General features: G+C 42.1%; 1 protein-coding gene across 3 annotated transcripts in view; it reads right to left on the bottom strand.

The window, feature by feature from the left end:
- Window positions 1–2078: 2078 nt before the first annotated feature.
- Synpo2 (synaptopodin 2) overlaps window positions 2079–20985 on the bottom strand; it is a 148134-nt gene continuing 129227 nt past the window's right edge. For 2 of the 3 annotated variants that reach the window (XM_060392799.1, XM_060392800.1), the window contains exon 5: window positions 2079–5858. In XM_060392799.1, coding sequence (XP_060248782.1) covers window positions 5343–5858 — 516 coding nt within the window. In that variant the 3' untranslated portion in view covers window positions 2079–5342. The remainder of the gene's footprint in view (window positions 5859–20985) is intronic. The other variant, XM_021654043.2, reaches the window with a different exon arrangement.

Below are 20985 nucleotides of genomic sequence, written 5' to 3'. Positions count from 1 at the left end.
TGTTTGTTGATGGGGAAACTCTATTGTCTTGGCTTCATTCTGTTGCTGTCTTCTTGGGAGACCAGGAAAAGGGACTTGAGTTTCCCTTGCATTGGGCTTCTTTTTGGGTCTGTATGGAAATGACACTACCTATATCTTAGTGGGTTTGAAGCTTATAGCTTGCTAAGCCTCAGAATTCTCAGAGGAAAGGAGCATTTGGCACAGGAATTATATCTTAAAGCAGGATAGTTTTCTGCCTCCTTGTCTCCCTTCGACTCTTTCCTCCCAGGGCTCGGGATCAACACATCTGGTATGCTATGTCAGCAGTCTACCCCAAGTTACATTCTCAGTCCTACTCTTTTCTCTTATGTCACATGAGCCTTTAAAACACAAAACCTTTAAAACCTTGTTATTGAAAGATGCTTTCAAATAGTGATCCATAAAAATATTTTTATTAGAAGGCCCCCAAATAGTCATTTTACTTAGTATTTACAAAAAATAAAAAGTCTTGAAAAACTGTGCCATGTTATACTGATATACTGGGAAACTCTCATTCTAGCTGTTTAATATTCCGTAGGAAAAGTTAAAGCCATTGCTAAGGAAGTTCTATATAGAAGGACAGCTTCTGATTCATGTAGGTGAGACTTGGCCAGACCAAGGTGGGGAAAGCATTAAAAATGCTGGAGTGCCATACTGGGAAGGTCACAGAAATAGTACTAGCATAGTGGTTTTAGAATTTACCAGTATGCTTTCCACTCATGTACTGGCTGTGTTTATGCTTGTAATTAATTTTAATATATTAAAAATACTATCTAAAAATCAGTTTGCATTCTGTATTAGTTACTTTTTATATGCTGATAAAATACACTAAAACAAAACAACCACCACAACGAAAGTAACCTGAGGAAAAGGGAAAGGGCTTGTTTTGACTCGCAGTATGAGGGTACTGTCCATCACACCAAGGAAGTAATGGTGACAGAGTACGAGGCAGCTAGTGGTCACTGTGCTTCAACAGACAAGAAGCAGGGAGTGACAGGCCCAGCTGCTTTCTCCTTTATATGAAATCCAGACTCAAGTTCATGGAGTGATCCTGCCTGATGTTAGGGTGGATCTTCCTGTCTCAAACTATCTAGAAAGTATTGTCCTTCAGCAATGAGGCCAGAGCCTAACTACAATGTAGCCAATCTCTCAGAGGAGTACCGGGAGGCTTGTGCTCTACGATTCTAGACCATGTCAAAACAACAAGAGTAAACATCACAGATCCCATACTTCTTGTTTTACTGTGCTTGTGCTTCTGAGACAGGGTCTTGCTATATAGTTGAGGATGACCTTGAACTTGTGATTCTCCTGCTTCAGCCTCCAATGTTCTGGCATTACAGGTATATGCTACCACTCCTGGCTGGACCCCAGCTTCTTAATGTGTGAGGCTGACTATTTTCAAGTGAGTTTTGAAAGAAGTTTTTGAATGTTACAGTAGTAGAGATTCCTTGCTTGTCCAAAGTTCAATCAGCATATTGAGTATACAAAGTGAATTAAGTATATCAGTATGCTTCCTCAGAAAACTCGGTTTCAGCAAAGACCATGGCAACCGTGGTGTAGCATGAGCCCTGACTGGCTATCTAATCAGGTTCCTTCCCTTCTAACACTCCCCAGAAGGCTTCTGGCCATCTTGCCCTGTCAGCAGCTTGGCTTATCTGGACTCTTCAATGTCCCATGATGTCCTTAGCTATGCCCCGTCCACTCCCTTCCTCTTGTCCCTTGGGTGTAAGCCACCCCCACCATGCTGAGTTTGGAGCCGAATACCATCTCTTTCCCTCCCATGAGAATCCAGTCCCTCATATCACACGTTATGGCCTGATACTGAGTCAAGCCTCTGTTGTGCTTTAGCAAAAGTCACAGAACGACAACAACAAATGAACGAACAAACAAATAAACAAAACAGTTAAGATGTTGCCATGCAGCATGAAATTATTACAATGTGTCTGGAAACTGTTGTGGAAAAATGAAATTTATAAAACCTACACAGGGGCAAATCTCCTTCGCAATGCAAAATAACCCAAAATGGTCTATCCATGGAAAGAAATGAAAAGGCTCCCGGCTTGATTTTCAAGTTACATTTATTACTAACATCATTTGGATTTTCAGTCTGAGTAGCTCACACGCAGCCTTTGGGGACAGAGACAATTATAAATGACAATTTAGTAGTAAAGTATGAATCCAGCAGCATTCACTTCTACGTTGAATAGAAACCAAGTGTGAAAAATCTACCTTTTCTTAGGAAACAAACATTCTTGCCACTCCTCCTTTCTATAACTGTCCCTACTTGATATGATTTTTTTATCCAAAGTTTTAAGTCATTAATGCACATACATATTTATGATTAAGCTCATGCTCTCCCAGGTGCATGATGCTGCCAGTCATAAGACCTCAAAATCAAAGGGACTAGAATCTGTGCGGCCATCACATTCAAGAGTTAAATCATCTGCTCCAAGCATTGATATGATGCTTAGACTCAATGGGAGGAAACGCAGAATTAATGTCTCTGACTGGCATGCTCAACTATTGGAGCAGGTTTAGTGAAACACTGTGTGGCTGCCGGTGATTGAAATAGGTCTTGCAGCAAATGTGGCATACCTTTCAAAGCCGCAGCTCTTCTGTATAAGCACTGTTGTTTAGAGAATGAGACCCACCTCATTTTATTCTTGTTAAAACGATAGTTATTGAAATCTTCCCAACCAGAAGAGCCAGACCTTGGGGTGGCTGAATGTCAGTGATGGAACTGTATCGTTTCCTAGTCAACTAGAGGAAAATACTGCAGTGGACCTGGTGCTGATTTGCCTTTCAAAGTTATCTTCACAGTTTGACTTGCTGAAGCATCACTGTCTGATAAGGATGCTCGTGCCCTTGTGAACAGAATGGGCAGCCCTTTTGTTGCATAGAATACTTTCTGATAGCTCAATACAAATGCTGGATTTGGTGCTGTAAAGCTGAGGACAAGCACACTTTATAATAATATCTAAAGCATCTGCTTCCTTTGAAAAGAGTTTTAGCAAATAGTGTGATGTGAATCAACTCAGGGAGCCAAAGCCTAGCATTTACAAAAGAACGTGGCAGAAAAGAATAGAAAATAACATATTTTCTGTTAAATCCCCCCCTTCTTAAAGTAGCCTACTGTAGCATGACTCAAACACTATGATACATTTGAACATAATAAGGATCAGACTCCCCTGGCCTGACATTATTCTTTTAAGATTCTACAAATAACTTGTGGGTGTCAATAATTACATTTAATAACTTAAGGGACTTAACACAAAATCAATTTTAGATGAGTGAACAGTGAAACTTTTGTTGATGTTTTTCTGAGACAGATCTCACTTGTAGCTCAGGCTGGCCTTTTCTTCATCCCTCAGAGTCTTGGGTTGCAGGCCTGAGGCACCCACACCTAGCTAGCAATCAAACTTTGGAAAGCAGTCAGCCTTTTCTTTGGTGCATAGTTGAACAGATTAGTATCCGGCCACTCCTGCCACTTGTAGAACTTACTGGAACTTCTTTAAAAAAAAATCATTTTAAACTTTTTAAGGTAAGACGCCACTTGCATCCTCGGAGTTCATTTTTATTCTGTGAAAGATAGCATCATAATGATGAGAGGAAGAGCTGAGAAGGAAAATAAAGCAAAATTATCACTTTTTAAAAGCCAAGGTGATTTCAACACTCAAGATTTTTTTTTTAATTAAAAAATATCCTAGATAAACTCGATGATGATCTGGACTCCTTTGAGTTCCCTTCTGTTTTACCTTGTGTGAGTATGGCAGGAAGGAGCAGGTGCTGGTCCGCTCCGTGGCCATGCTTATAAGGCACGGGTTAAGGAGAGGTGAGTCAGCCTCCTAACTTCGCCTGAACAGCCTAGAATCCGCCCTTGTGTACACTTTGCTTGCTTGTTTTCTGTAACCAAGTAAGCGGTCAGGAACAGCAGTTGCATAACGACAGGCACATTCATCCGCCACTTCCTTAAATCCACTAATATTTTTATCTTTACATCAACCTTCGCTCCACATAGCACAAAACCCGCCACTTAGAAATTCCTTTCGGGACCTTTCGTGAAGCCATTTCATGGCACTCATGACCTCATCCACTCCAAAATGTAATCTGATAGCTATGTGATGAGCAACAGTAAACAATGCATCAAAGGTCCTTCTACCAAGATACTCACTTGACTTTCAGAATTGTTAAGGACCTAAGCAATTAGACAATCAGGCCTTCTCATCCGACGGATGAGAACAACTGAACCTAAATCTTCTGTCTCAGGCTGCCGACTTTATGTAGATTGGAAATAAATCCAATGCCTACTACGATTTGTGCTTCCCACATATCATAGTTTTCTCCACAGTCCAATCCGAGTGGTGCAGTCACCTCACTCTGACACATTCCTGTCGAGGAGCTTTCCTACTTCAGACATGATGGTGAAATCCCAGCACTTGATAGGCTGAGGCAGGGTGCTTGCATGAGTTTGAGGACAGCCTGGGCTACATAGCAAAGCACTGTCACAAACAGAAGTAGGACATTTCTCTTTCTGTCTTCTGAAACATCTGAACTACACCCAAAATGTATTAGGGAAATGTTTGAAATAACAGCAAGGAATTTCTTTTCTGTATAAGTATTACCTCCTGTCAGGCTTGCCTTAGCAATTTCTTTGAACAGAAAGAATGGGAATCAGCGTTCCCATGGGGTTCCATGGTTCCATGGGGAAGGGCAATTGGGGTGACAGGTGGATTAGAGCAAAGTATAATGGCACATGCATGTAAACATGGCAAAGTGAAAACCCTTCCTTCGTATGCTGACTTAAAAATCAATACAAGAGAATTTTATATTCCTCGCTATTAGAACTCCTGGTAACTAATATAGCATGTTCTAACAGGACATGGAGAAGATAAATGTTTGGGTGCACTGCAGTTGAGTGAACTTGAATGGAACTTGCATGGAGCTCCTTACAAATGGAACTGAGACTTTGAATCTATGGAAGTGCCAGAATATCAGTGCAAGAAAAATATCATTTTTTGAGGCAGGGTTTCATGTACCCCAGGCTGGGCCTCACACTATGCCTGAAGAGTACCTGGTGTTCTGCCTTGTCTCACAAGTGCTGAGATTATGGGAGTGTGTGCCTCCACACCCTGTTTATGGCGGCTCCTATCTTCTAAGCAGTTCCTTAAACATCAGCAAACAAGGAAGTGCTCCACACTTGTGTGTTTACACACCTGTACACTCTGATGAACGACCTGTGAGAACCACACGAGACTAAAAGTGGATTTGTGGTCTGTTTTTAAAAGTAAAGAACAACAAAATCCACACACTTGTCACCCTAGCTTTCATGGCTGGTGTCTCCACCCCCTTGGGTGTGGGTTATAGTTGGAATCACCCAGTGGAAGACAGTATTCAGACCTGGTCTCCATGGCCTCCTGCCTATAACACACATATGGCAACTGGGAACTATATAAGGCGTGGGTAGACACGTGGCTGTTGACTGGGGATGGAGCACTGTACTCTTGCCTTTCAGAATAGCTCATGTTTGTCTTCTGAGTTTGAGGGACAAAGGACAGCCTCTCTTTCCAGTCCTCTTGGGACCCTGGAAACGCCTTCCTCCGAGCTGCGGAGACTACATTTGCCACAATAGATTCCTGGATGCTCCTGGGTCTGAAGGCTTCATCCACTAGACCGAAAGGGGACTTGGTTGCTGCTTCCCAAGGTGTTGGTCTCTTGTGAGCTTTCTCCAGCCCGAGGGTCGGTTGGCCAGGGTAACCGCAAGCAGGCTGGCACAGCCACGGAGATGCAGAAATGACGGGTGGGGCTGATCTCCCAGGGAGAGAAAGGGAGCGCCAGCTTTCCTAAAAAAAAAAAAAAAAAAAAAAGGAGAAAATGTTGATGTTTCTCGTTGGCTTTGTTGATGATTATTACTACTGCAAAGCGCTCACAGCACCACTTCCAAGCGCTGCACAGATTTAAGTCCGGAAGCGCCCAGACCTGACGCCTGGACTGGTTGTCTTACAGAGCTTACTGGAGCTCTGATCTGTTGCTTGATTCCCACAGGCCTCACCTGACCCTCTCTGTTTTCCCTTTTGCTCTCAGAGTTCAAACTGCTAACTGCTACCACATTTTTTCTCAGCAGTAAGCCCATGGCGGGATCCCTGACGCCTCTGGGACCGGCCCTTCTCTCTGCCTGCTACACACCCACAGCCCACCTGCTTCATTCCAGAACTGTTTTTCCTGGCACAACGTGTACAAAACAGGGATCACTGCAGAACCGGGCCATAAATTCCTACCATTTTTACTTTTTTTGAGTAACTTTTAATTGCCTGTCTTATTTTGATTCACCGAATGCAATAAAAGCTACTTAGAGGGGGTGAAGGAGGGACAGGCCTCCCTCCTCTCCGAATCCATGTGTGTGATGGAGACCATACAACATGGTCTTTATTCTGTTTCTGTTTCTCTGTCTGTCTGTCTGTCCCTCTTTGTTCAGGCTGATCTCTGGGCAATCCCACTGACTCAGCCTCCCAATAGCTAGGACTTTTAAGCCCTGAGCCACTAAGCTCTTGCGTCTTTAGTTCTCAAGGGTGAGGAATGGCTCATGTCCCTAAGGGAGTCAATCTGTTAGTTTCATTTGTACTTTGGCTCCGTTTTTAGATTTATTACATTCCAGACTCTTTCAGAGTTTGTCTCCCTGCAACATTCTTCTGTGCTTGCTACATGCTCTACTTGGCTAATCCATAGCAGTATTGTTTATTAAAAGTTTTAGTTACCATTTACCCTTTTGCCTTCCTAGGAACGCTCGCCACCAAATATCCTGTTTACTTGCTCATGTGTCCTGTTTACATGAGACTTACTTAGACAAACTGTGAAAACAAACGACAAGAAGAAGAACAAGAAGGAGAAGAAGAAGAGGAGGAGGAGGAAGAAGAAGGAAGAAGCAAGGAAAATCAAGTCAACTTTGGAAGTATCAAAGCATTGGTTCTTAACCAGGTACTGCCTGTAATCCTAGCACTTAGGAGCTGGAGGCAAGGAGAATTAGAAATTCAAGGTCAACCTCAGCTTCATGATGTGTTAGCGACAAGTCTGGACAACATGAGATTTGTCTCAAGAAATTACACATGCATGTACCTGTGCTTGCGCGCGCGCACACACACACACACACACACACACACACACACACACACACACACACAGGAGCTTGTTGAACAAAAAGCTATGCTTGAAAATAGATTCAGATTTCTCAGTTTCCAAATATTTCTCTCTTAAGTGAGTCGCAAACTGGATTTGAGCAAAATGTCTCAGGTTCAATTGTTTTGTTTGTTTGTTTGTTTGTTTCAGCCTGCCCCTTCTCCCCTGTGCCACACACACAGGCACACCATGATAGATGACTGATTCTTGATCTGGGTACGAAGAGTGAAGATGTCAATGCAATGGGCGTTGGGCACTAAAACCTGCCTTCGCTGTTGAGTCTTGGCAAACATTTGTTTCTCTTACTGTCCTTACCTCTTTATGATGGAGTGGCAAGGGTGGCAGTGGCCTTTGTCTGCCTTGACCTACATCTGCAATTTCAGAACTTGACAATCAAATCGCATATATTCTCCATTACTCACGCACGGTTTTATAAACTTATTTAACACGTTTGTGGAATAGCTAATACTTCCAAACACTGTTCTGTGAGCTAAAGGCACAAAGTCAGTTAGCTCTGTGCCCTGAAGCGCATGCTCCAACACCATTTGAGTTTCCGCGACGTGTCCAAAAAGTACATGGTGAAAAGACTCTACCTACCTTGACAGGAAGAAAGAGATTTTTATTTTTTGCTAAGAAAAAAGATTGCCTATACAAGAGAAACAGCTGCTCCCACAGCACGTGTCTATGCCCCCGTATGTCAGTAGCTACAGAAGGGATGGACAATTTGGGTCTCTGGATTTCATGGGAAAATTCTTAGATTCCAATGATACCTATAGGGGACTCACCTGGTCAGGAGCAGCTCTTTCAGCACATGCCAGTGTTGACAACACAGTTGAGGGGACAGTAACAGATGAATCCAGGACACTACAGAGACACAGGACAGACTTGGCGTGCGTACACACACACACACACACACACACACACACACACACACACACAATACGTGACTGCATACACTGAAGAGATGGGATAGCACACAAAAGTGATGAGATATGCTACTTCCTGAGTGTGGGGATCAGAGGGCAGTTTTCAGGAGTGGGGCCAAGGACTACAGCCATGGCAGGCTTGTGTGGCTATTGTTTTTACCCATTGGGTTGTCCTGCCGGCTGGAATTAAAATGTTTTGGTCAGAGAATTCTTGTCATTTATTAGTAACTAATATGTCAAGTTGCCTTTCCTGGTGAGCTCCTCAAATTGTTTCTCTTTGCTCCCTTATCTTTGAAGTTTTGTTTAACAAAAGAAAAGGATTTTTTTTTTCCGTTGCCAAAACTAAGGCAGGTCCTGGCATCCTGTTTACTTTTAGGGACAGTTTTGTAGCTACTCAAGTTACCCAAACCAGTCTTATTTTGAATTAGACAGCTCCACCCCTGTCCAAACTCTAATTTTAACTTAAAGAGAAGGTTCCTGCCCTTTTTCCAGAGTCTGTAGGCTCACCTGCTGTAAGGAAGGGGTAAGGTGGGGCTCTCATTCCCTCCCAGCTTGCTAACCCTGACTCCCCGGGGATGAAGGGCAAGGATGAAGAAAAGCAAAGAGAAAATAATTGTTTTTCAGTAACATTATCTCTGGGCTTTTAGCTCTTCGGCAGAGGCCGTTCCAAAGGGGGAGCTTTCATAGGATAGTTGCGAAAATTGCTGTACGGCATTTTCTTGATGAATGACCGATATGGAAGGAGCCAGCCCATTGTAGGTGGTGCCATTCTTGGGCAGGGGGTACTGGGATGTATGAGAAAGCAGCCTAAGTGAGCCTGAGGGAGTAAGCAGCAGTCCTCCCTAGCCTCCGGTTCAGTTCCTGGTTCCTGTTCTGACATGCTTGATAACACTGAAAGCAGAACGTAGGAGATGAAAGGAAGATGGAGTGTGACCTAGGAGCTCTAAGATGAGATGAACCTTTCCTCCCCAAGTTGCTTGTCAACTCTCCCCATTCTAGGAGCTAATTTGTAACCCATTTGCATCAGTTTAGGAAGCTGTCTGCCCTAACTTGCGGCTGATAGGATCCATTTGCCCCCTCAAGGAAAATAGCCTGGAGACTCTGCCTCTTGGTGTTCCCTTGCTCCTGACCTGTCCTGGTGCATGAGGAAACACGGATCATTTGCGAGCACGAGGCAGCAAATTTCCTGGTTCTTTGCCAAAACTGTTTGCCAACCCTTCTCTTCCTTTCCAGACTTCCTGAGCGTGTGAGGTCACAGCCCTCTCTGACCCCTCAGCTGTCCTCATGTCAGCTTGTCTCACAGACCACTTGAACATTCTTCTCCCACATTGTGAACTAAAAGCACAGGGCTTCGGAGCCTTGGCCACACTCTGTCTGACTTGTTTAGTTCCACGCACCTGGCTGAGGAGTCCAAGCTCTGTGGTTTGTTATTATCTTTGTAAAGCCCATTATTCTGTTCTGTTAGTGTGTGGCAGATCCTCTCTGGAGGTTTCTCAGCTAAAACACCAAATTTACTATCCTTCTGTGCTTTCAGTCAGCCAAGCACAAAGTTCTCTGTCATGGTCTTTCAATGGTCTTGAGAGGAGAGACCTTACGACTTGCTCAGGATCTGCCCTGCAGAAGAGGGCTTGTTTGCTTCCCGGGGCATCATGAAACTTGGCCTGGGGACTTCTTTGCATTGAGCCAAGCCTCCCTTTCCATGGCTTCACCTGGTGGTTGATCCTGATGCCTCAGAACCACCTTCTCACAATACTCTCCTCTTTCTCCCCAATGGTTGGTTGGTTGGCTCAAAGCGGGGTCTCACTCTGAAGCCCAGGCTGGCCTCTGAGTGACCCTTCTGCCTCAGCCTTCTACGTGCTGGGCTCACAGACATGATCTGGCACAACCAGCTTACTTCTACTTCTTTCTACACATTCTTTCACAGATTCTGGGTTTTAACAACCACCCTTCAACTCTCATTTGGTCACTTTCACCATTCTGTGACTGTGTTACTGTCTTTCATTTCCTATGTTTTCTTCCTTCAGTTTATCAAGTCAGGTTAATGTAGAAACAGTTTGAAACACACACATCCAGTAAAAACATCCTTCATTCTGACTGTGGGGCCATTGACATCTGGCACATGACAAATAATAACTTACATGGAGCAGTCAATCACAAGTTTAGAGCATTCGGCTCTAACCCATCAGAGTACACGCCCGTTCTTTTTCACACACCAACCTTAAGCTTAATATTTTCAATACTGTGAAGACTACAAGATTCTCACTGAACTCGTGAACCCGCTGGAGTTATATGTTCCCACCAGAGAACCGAACGCTAAATAGTAGTTTTTCTACTGTTGCCTCTAATTCTAGCTGACATGAATGTGTTGCTTATTCTTGCGTATCAGGGAATGCGTGTTCATTTCTTTTGTGGACTATTTTATACGGTCCTTACAACAGACCCATTGTGTAGACACCACCATTACCTCTGGTTTCGATTTGTGTGCCTCTTGCCCTTGAACAAGGTGTGGAGCCTCCCCGAGGATAGAAAGCTAAAGACTGCTAGTATGGGGAGCTGAGCACAATAATTCTCGCTGCGCCAAGAATTGAACCCAGGGCTTTGCATATCTTAAGCAAGTGTTCTACCACTGAGCTAGGGATCAGAGTTTTTAGTCTGATGGGCTTGTTATGAACACTTGTAAACCCAGGACTCAGGGAACAAAGGCAGGAGAGTCACTGCAAGTTGTGGGCCAGCCTGGTCTACATAGTGGTTTCAGGCCAGTGAGGGCTGCACAAGGATGCCGATCTTAAAAGAGAACAAACTCGAATGTTCATCGTTCATAATATAGTGTTAGATTTTACGGGAAGCAAAATATAAAATTGCTTTGGGAGACATTTGTGAAACAATAAGCGAAAAACCCAATCTATCAAACAAACAGAACATTGGGTGCTGGTTCTGTAGCACAGTTGGTGGAGCAGACACAGAGTCTCAGCTTTAATCGTGATGACATAGGCTGGGAATCCCAGCATTTGGGAAGTAGAGGTTGAAAGACAGTTCAAGGTCATTGCTGGATGCAGAGCAAGTTCAAGGTCAGCCGAGGCTGCAGACATCTCTTATATAGCAACCCTCTCTCAGAACATTTGAGTCCAGGAAAACTAAATGGAATGCAATGTTAGGAATTTTGGAAAAGGTCATTTAGATTCTGACTAAACCTGTGCTAATCAATACTGACTAGCATTAGTGACCTGCGTTCAGGGACTGTGCATGCATCCAGCTGCTTCTCTGTCGCTTGCTGGTGAGACACTCTTGGGCTCTGCACTCAGGAAAGAAGCACGAAGGGGCCAAGGGGCATTTTCAAATTTTTTAGCAACCATCTTTTCAGGTCAACTAAATGCTATTCACATAACTTGTTAACAAAGCAGTTTAGCTGGTTTCCCATTGGACTGTCTGGCGATGACTTTAGCAGGGAAACGCCATCTGAAGTTCACTTGGAACAACAAAGGCAATTCTAAAGCAACTCGAATTTTCCTCGCAGCCAGAGGAGTTGAATATGATACAGGTTTTCAGTTTCAAAATATTTTATCTCATAAACTCTGAGAGCTAAAACAATTTTCTTGGCCGAAATCTTGCTTACCCATGCACCATGGAGAAAGCATTTGCACTTGACAAATATTATTTCAACTCCTCTGGTACCTTTCTCTTTGAAACACGTAATCAGAAAATGCGTTTTGCAAACATACACTTTATCACAAGCAGCTCTCGAGAGGTCCAAAGCAAGAAAATAGGAGCAGATTGTATTTCCTTGGACTTTTAAACCATTGATTAGAATTTCTGAAAAGCAGAGACCCTAGGAGAGGTGAACAGTTGGAAGCAAGCATGCAAGGAGCCTAAGGAATATCCCAGTTTTCCATTTGCTGAGGCAAAGTCCTTGCAGTCAGCACCCATTACTACCTGTTTTATACACAAATGCACTGATTGGTCAGGAATTTCTACAGCGCTGACCTCATATCACTTTCAGTACCTTGTAGTTTGCCCCTACTTCCTCTGCCACCATGTTGGGCTCAGCTACTGAGAGACAGCCTTAGTCGGATCAGCACTATATATCCCTAGTTCCATACTTGCTTCTTTGAGCCGATTTTCAGTGTCCCAGCCTTCCAGATTGTTCAAACCGAAGTTAGATTATGACACCCTCTGATTAAAACTTCCGTATGGCTTCTTACTTCACAAAAGGAAAAGCCGAAAGGTCTTTCTTTGGCTTGTGCAGAGCCCACGGAGTCTGCTGAGTCCTCCCAGCATCTCTGCAATTCCTGGGACACTAGGCATTCTCATAGCCGACACTTGAGATTTGCTGATCCTTCTGTTCGGAACACAATGCTCCAGACACCCGAGCATCTCCTCTCTGCTTCATTAGGCCTTACTCAAATGCCACACAGTCTGTTGTGAATTCTATCTCTCTGAGTTCCCAATCTCCCTTTACTGGACCCCCCCATCTCTCTGTCTCATCTGTCTGTCTGTCTGCCTGCCTGCCTGTCTCTCCTTAGGTGTATACTTAATCCAATGTGAGAAATGTTTTACTTAACCATTTTCTTTTTCTCCTGGAGAGAGGTCCGAAGCCTGCCTAAGGACATGGTTTTTGTTTCATTAAGACAGTGCTAGAGCCTGGACTTAAGCTTGGAGGCTTATGCCAACAGTCTAAGCATTCAGAAAGCTGGGGCTGGAGAGATGGCACAGCGGTTAAGAGCACTGGTTGCTCTTCCAGAGGACCAGGGTTCAATTCCCAGCACCCACTTGGAAGCTCACAACTGTCTATAACTCTAGTTCCAGGGGATCTGGCACCTTCACATGGACATACATGCAGAAAAATAAATAAATCTTAAATCTTAAAAAAAAAAACAAACAAAAAACAGAACTTTAGTGCCCAAAAGGAAAGAATGTGGGGAGAGAATATTCTTAAAACAGTACCTGTAAAGCTGCTTAGCAAATATTTGTTAAACGAATGTTGATTTCCATATCATACTACTGTGAATAGGGTATTTTCCTATCATCATTAAAATTTTTGGTCAACTTACAAAATATAGCCCATTTTCTATATCAGGCACATGTGGCAAAGGACTCATGGAAACAGCACATTCTTGTGGCGCTGGCAATAGAACCCTGGCCTTCCTCATCCAGGCGAGTTTTCTTTTGATGAGGTACACACCCACCCTCACCTCATATATTAACCAACTTATCTTGAATAAGTGAACATGCAAATGGATGATCGCCATTCAAGGTAATAGAAATTTGGGAGTTTCAAACTACTTTTCTGTTTATTTTCTTTGGGGCAGGTCTCAAGCTGTCTCTAATTCCTCTTCTTCCTGTCTCCTGAGGGCTGGGATTACAGGAATCACTCTACGTTTTCAAACTGCTTTGATCTTACAAATGTCAAGTCATAGAAAAAAACAAACATAGACCAAACAAGAAAAACAATAGTTAGTACTAGTGGTTATCTTAGTTAGGCATCCATGGGGAGTGGGAGGAGAAGGCAAGGCCGGAACCTGAAAGCAAGAACTGAAGCAGAGACCATGGAAAAACAGTCTTGTTCCCCATGGCTTGCTCAGCCTGCCTTCTTATGCAATCCAGAACCATCTGTCCAGGGATGGCCCTGACCACAGAAACCTGGGCCTTCCTACATCAATCATCCAGTCAAGAAACCACCCCACAGATTTGCCTACAGGCAACCTGATGGAGGCATTTTCTCAACTGAATTTTTTCTTCCTAAATAACCCTAGCTTGTGTCAGGCTGACCAAAAAGTAAGCAGGACAGGGCTGGAAGAAGAGAAAGCCAAGTTGATTTGTCATTTATTATGTGTCTGGCAACAGTATCACCAGATCTATAGGGACATCTCCAGCTTGAGCCAGAATTTACCCAAGAAGAAGAAGCAGTTTAACACCGGGGAAAAAAAATCTATATTACGATATAGATTTGCTTTATCCTATCTTACTTTATTTTTGGAGGCAGGGTTTCATATATAGCCAAAGATGGCTTTGAACTTCTGATCCTCAGACTTCTAACTCCTGAGTTTTGGAAGCATTCAATGTTTGTGCAATGCTGCAGACTAGAGCCAGGACCTTGTGCATGAGAGCCAAGCATCCTACCAGCTGAGCTCTGTGCCCATTCCTATCTACAGGTATTTTAATGTAGAGCAAATATCTTCTCAAGGTGATTTAAATGTAATCAAGCTTGATGTTGGAAGATGAGGAGACCTCTCCTATGCTTTTGTCCTAGCGTCTTGTCTCCTCAAAATACTCTCAAGTAAAAATTTTGGAAATGCAATTATTGCAGTCTTTTATCAAGGAAATAAAGAAGAGAGTCTTCACAAGTTTGCACTATTATTCTGCTTGCAAAAGACAAAAGACATAAGTAATAGGCCATAGATATCTGCATATCTCTATCTTTTGGACTGTGTTGATCTATCGATGTGTGTTTCTATCTATCTATTTTATCAGAGAAGTAGCCAAGGAAACCAAACATTTTAAGACAGTTTGATGAATGCAATAAATATACACCAAAATGGTTCCTGCTTCTAGGTTCCTGCCCAAGTTCCTGTCTTCCTGACTTCCCCTGATGAAAGACTTTAAGCTGCAAGATGAAATGGACTCTTTTCTCTCCTCAGTTGCTTTTGAACATGATGTTTTACCACAGCAATAGAAAGCGAACTAAAACAAGCACTGAAACAATAGATGTTTAGGCTTTCTCTCACATTTAAAGATGTCCCTTTGGGAGAAAGAGTAAGGGTTGTGGATGGCAGCATGTTGAGAGAATGGGAGTGTGGGCATCACACACGTGTGGACATGCTGGCTCTGGTTTCTTATTAGGATTCAACTTTTCTTGCAGTTCTAAAATAGGGATAATGTTTACTACCACTCCAAGATTCTGGGTAGAAGAGGACCGAGTTTATAAATTGAATGCCAGGTAGCACAACAAATTATGGCTATTTTTATTATTGTGTGAAGACACCGTATGGCTCTAAAGGTGTCAGAGACCTGGCAGAACCTTTTGTTCAAGAGGCAACTGCATGGGCGAGCTGCCGACCCTAGATAAAAATAGAAGCAAGCCTTGACTTTGAAGTGGGGTTAGCAATGCAGGCCTCAGATAGTGCCAAGCCGGCCCTGCCTCCCTGTGCTACCAGAATACAGGCAGCTGTGCTGGCCAGAAACACCACCCCTGACCTCATCTCCCTGATAGATCAGAGGAGGCCAGAACACAGAACAGTGGTTTGTTTCTAATGTTCTACTTTAAAAAGATAAAAACAGTGACACTCAACTTAAGGTCAGAAAGGTCCGTGCTAAGAAGAAATCTGTGCGAATTCTTTTGTGATCTCTTCAATTCAGGGACAGTGAAAATACAGCTAAGATATTCAGTCTGACTGCTTTCATCTGAATGCACAGCGCTCTGTCTGGTTCCTTCTGCCATCCTTCTCAAAGGCCCTACATCCCCACCCTGCAAATAAGGAACACAACTACAGAAGGTATTTTCCCCTGGGCCACACAGCACCTATTACATGCATTTGTATAAACTGGAGAACTGAAGACGTAGGCAATAAAGTTTAGTTTGAATAATGTATTTTAAGGTGTGAAGGCAGTTACTACGGCAGTTTTCTTTTTTACCAACTCCAGAAAAGAAGCCAGTGTATAGATTATAGCTCATTAAAATACTTCTATTTTTATAAGCTACATTCTATCGAAATACTTGAAAATGCCGTGTTAAATTTTTGTAATGCGTCTGAATTGGATAAAGCGACCGAGCGGAAGAAGCGGAGGAAGCTTGCAGCGTGCATTGCTCCTCATATGCGCCGGGGCTGCAACACCTGAAGAGGCCCCAGCGTGTGTCGGGGTCTGTGAGAACTGCCAGAGGAGGCTCGCAACCTCCTTTACCTCACATGCCACACTACCCCGGAACCAGAAGGCCGCAGAGCCCAGCGCCTCCCACTCACCCTCCTGCACAGGGCACCACCCGGAGCCTGTAAGCGCCACAGGGATCTGGGAACGCTGTCCTTCAACTCTGTGCAGCTGTGCGGGTAGTTTACTCCATGAGTATTCGTTTACTCTTTACTTTCTGCTACGGAATTTCCACTCTTGCATGCGTGTCTCATGATGGCGTTGCTTCCGTTTTTGTAGGGCTCAGTTCGGTCTTAGGACTGCTGGTTGCTTATGTTCCCACACAGTTTCCTGGAAGGCGTTCTTTAGTCTCTGGCCACATCTCAAACACTGTCCTTTGCTTCCCGCCTTCCTCATCTCCTTCTCTAAATCCATGCACACTGACTTTCCTCTTTCCATCCAACTTTCCCCTTCCATTCTGTTTTCTACTCAGTGTCAGCTTTTCCCTATTCTGCTTCCCTCCTAACCCCAATCTTATTTTCTAGCGGGTGCGTTTTAGGTTACATAATGATTTCTTATATTTTTTTTTCTTGAAAACAATTTTTTTTTCTACAATACAGTCTGATCATAGCTCCCCCTCCCCCAGCTCCTCCCAGATTCTCCCCACCTCTCCACCCATCCAGCTCCAAGCTTGTTTTCTCTCTCTCTCTCTTTAGAAAACAAACATGTTAACTAAAATCCAAGTACACTTCATACTATCTTTGCCTGTTTATTCTCCAAAAATTACTGAGGTCAAAAGAGCCACTGTTGTTAACTGGCTGGTAAAATATTTGAAAAGTGGCAGTCTTCAGCAGCTGCGGTTGCCGAATACTATTTGCTGTTGCTGTTAATATTCTACTCAGGGAATGATACAGAGTTTACACCAGGAAACCAGGCTCTTGGACTGATGAATTATTTTGTGAACTACAAAATATTCAGCTCTAACACATTCAAGCCTATGTGAAAATTGCAAATACTTCAACTGAAAGAAAATAGCTGGTAAAACTAAACCAAGTTAAATATATATATATATATATATATATATATATATATATATATATCACCAGATGTATAATTCTACCACAGTAACATTTAAAAAAAAAAAAAGCAAGACATAATAATTCTTCCAAAAAGTGTTAGCCTACAGTACTGGAACCTAGTAAAAATGAGTTAGATGAAACCCCACACAGAATTCAAAATAATCAAAGTCACAGAGAGCTGAATGAAATAAGGAAGGTGATGGATGCGTAATATAAGTAGGGAATCCTTATAGAAATGCTGAAGAAAGACAAACCCAGAGTACTAGAAATTAAGGGGGGGAAAAGGAAATAGAGTGGACCAAAGAGAGGACAGAGTAAGGGAGCTTGATACCGTGAGCAGGAAGTGGAACTCAACAGGATGAGGTGTGGTAGTTTGAATGAGAATGGCCTCCATAGGCTCATATCTTTAAATGTTTGGTTCCTAGTTGGTGGACTGTTTTGGAGGAGGTGTGTCATTGGGCATGGAATTTTAGGTTTCAGAAGCCCGTGCCATACCCAGTTAGTTCTCTTGGGGTCTGCGCCCTGTTTGTAGATCAGAGGTTAAGCCCCACTCAAGCACCATGCCTTCCTGCTGCCATGCTTTCCTCCTTGAAGCTCAGAAACTCATCCTTGGAAACTATGAACGAGCCCCCAGGTAAGCTGCTTTGGTCATAGTGCTCCTTCACCGCAATAGAAAGATAATTAAGACAATAGAAAATAAAAAAGATGCCAGTGGGAATGCCAAGACATTGTGACACTCTGAAGAGACTGAATATTCATGTTACATAACAGGAGGAGAAGAATCTCATTCTAAAGGCATAGAAAAAAACTTCAAAAGAATCACAACAGAAAACCTCCCTGAGTTAGGAAAAGATATCCAAAGGAGGCATTTAAGATACAAAACAGACAAGACCAGAAAAGATCCTCACCTGTCATGTTAAAATTAAAGCATTAAATATACAGAACAAAGAAACTGTACTGCAAACAACAAGAAAGAAACATCAAGCCACAAAGCCACGTTTAAAGGCAGGCCTCTAAGTAACAGCAGATTATTCCAATGAAACTTTAAAAGCTAGAAGAGTTTGGAATGATGCATTGCAAGTCTTGAAAGACAAGGTCTGCCAAACTAGACCAACCAGCAAAGCTACTTGTCATAACTGAAGGAAAATAAAACCTCCCCATGATGAAAAATAGACTAACAGAATTTATCACTAAGTCAGTTCTACATAAAACGTTTGAAAGAATCCTTCATATTAAAGAGGAAAACAAACAAACAAACCAAAACAGTGTACAAAGCCAAAGGATAAAAACAACAGCAACAAAACCATACAGCATCAACAAAATGACAGGATCAGTATAAATAATAATCTTTAAATAACAATCCAAAATATTGATGGTCTCAATTCCCCAGTCAAAAGGCACACACTAGTAGATGGGATCAAAAAGCAGGAGCAACCTATTTGTCACCTTCAGGTAACGTATCTCACTACAAAACACAGACGCTACACTAGCTAGAGTGAAAGAATGGAATGTAATCCACACAGATGGACCTAGGAATGAAGCAGGTGCTGCTGTTCTATTTGACAAAATAGACTTCAAGCCCCAGCTCCTGAGAACAGATAAAGATGGTCACTTCATGCTGACTAAGGGAACAATCGATCAAAAAGACATTACAATTCTAAATGTAACACCCTGAACACAGGTGCACCACATTTCATAGACAAACACTGTTAAATATGAAGTCACAGATTAGCTTGAGTTCAACAGGAGTGGGTGACATAAATCACCCATTTTCTCTGGTTGACAGGCCTTCCAAATAAAAACCAAGCAGGGAAATATGAGTTAAGTGACATTATATACCAAATGGACTTAAAGACACCTACAGAATACCCATACAAACAATAAAGAATATACCTCTTTCTTGAGAGTCCAAGGAAATTTCTCTAAAGCATATCATATACTAGGACCCAGAACAATTTCTTAACCAATATGGGAAAGCTGAATTCACTTCTTATATTCTATATGACCACAATGGACCACGGCTACAAATCGACAGCAAGGGAAAACCTAGGGCATGCACAAATTCATAGAGATTAAGCAATGAAATATTGAGCAATGAACGAGTCCTTAAAAAAATCAAGAAGGAAAAAAAAATCTTAGAATCTAATGAAAATTAAGACACACCATACCAAAATCTGTGAGATACAGTAAAAGCTGTTTTATGAGGGAAATTCTAAGCTCTAAGTGTCTAAAAAAAATCAGGGTAATCGTAAATAAATAACTTAATGGTGCACTCAGAAAAAGATCAAGTCAAACTCTAAGTCTGCAGCAGAAGGAAATCATTAGGAAAAGACCAGAATTTAGTGGAATGGAAATAACAACAAAGCAGTACAGAGAATTAACGAAATGTAGTTATTTATCTTTGAGAAGATAAATAAGATTGACAGATCCTTACCAGAGTAACTAACAGAAATAGGGAGAGGACCCAAATCCATAAAGTGAGAAATGGGAGAGGATCCATTACAACAGACACCAATAAAAGTAAAAAAATATTTAAGTCTTACCTAAAATACATACATTTCCACTAAATTGGAAAAAAATCTAAAAGAAATAGATAAATTTTGAGAAGATGTAAATGACCTACCAAAATTAAAACAAGAAGAGATCAACAATTTAAACAGATGTATAATAAGCTGTGAGATTGAAGCAGTAATTAAAAAAAAAAAAATCTCCCAACTAAAGTAAATCCAGGGCCAGACAGATTCAATAGTGAATTTTATCATACCTTCACAGAAGAACTAACCAATCCTTTTCAAATTAACCCATTAAAAAGAAAACAAAGAAAAACAAAAAGCAAAAAAGAAGGAATATTACTAAAGTATTTTTATGAAATAATATTATCCTGATATTAAAAATAGGTAAAGGTGTAACAAAAATAGAAAATTAAGACCAATAACGCCAATGACCAAATGAACATAGATGCAATATTTTTCCAAAGATATACTTGTAAACTTAATTTAATAACACATCAAAAAGATCAATTACTATGGTCAAGTTGGCTTTACTCCAGAGATGTAGTTATGAAGTAATATATAAAAATAAATAAATGCTATAACTTACATAAACAGACTCAAGGACAGAACTTAGATGATCATCTTCATAGACACAGAAAAGGCTTTTGACAAAATACAGCACCACTTTATTTTTAAAAAACTATTTGAAAGCTTTAAAACTGCATTTAAATAATTTTAAAACTCACATGGAAGAACCAAATATTCTGGGTAGCCAAAGCAATCCTCAGCCCAAAAGAATAATGCTAGAGGTATTGCCATAGTTTCAAGTTCTACTACAGAGCCATGTAATAAAACACACACACACGCGCGCGCACACACACACACACACACACACACACACACACACACAAAACCCCAAACAGCTTGGCAGTGGCCTAAAACAGATACATAGCTCTACAGAGTAGAGGACCCAGATACAAGGTCATACAGCTACAGCTACACGACCTTTGACAAAGCTACCAAAACCGCTCATCTCATCAGAGAAAAGACAAACGATGCTTGGGAAACTGGACGTGCACACATAGAAGAATGAAAAAAAAAAAGGGCTGTGGAACTAAACAGTTTTGAAAAGAAATACAAATGCTCTACCAACATACACGTTCTAAAATGCCTTCAGCATCATTAGCTATCAGGGATATGCAAACTGAAACCACTTGGCAGGTCCAGCTGTGCTGCTGGCTAGTGTTTCGTCGACTTAACACAAGCTGGAGGTGGGGAGCTCAGCTGAGAAATGCCTCCCTGTGATCAGCCTGTGGGGGCATTTCCTTGATGAATACTTGATGTGAGAGAGCTCACCCCATTGTGGGTCTTACCCTGTGCTGACCTTGTTGGCTACAGTACTGATAGGCAGGTCAGAGCATCCCCAGTGCTTCAAGGCTGGCACAGCTGTTAGGGGCTGAC

Source organism: Meriones unguiculatus, chromosome 10 (genome assembly GCF_030254825.1).
Source record: "Meriones unguiculatus strain TT.TT164.6M chromosome 10, Bangor_MerUng_6.1, whole genome shotgun sequence".
In the NCBI taxonomy this organism is placed as follows: Eukaryota; Metazoa; Chordata; class Mammalia; order Rodentia; family Muridae; genus Meriones; species Meriones unguiculatus.
The sequence above is the reverse complement of the archived record's forward strand: the minus strand, read 5'-3'. Positions and strand labels throughout refer to the sequence as shown.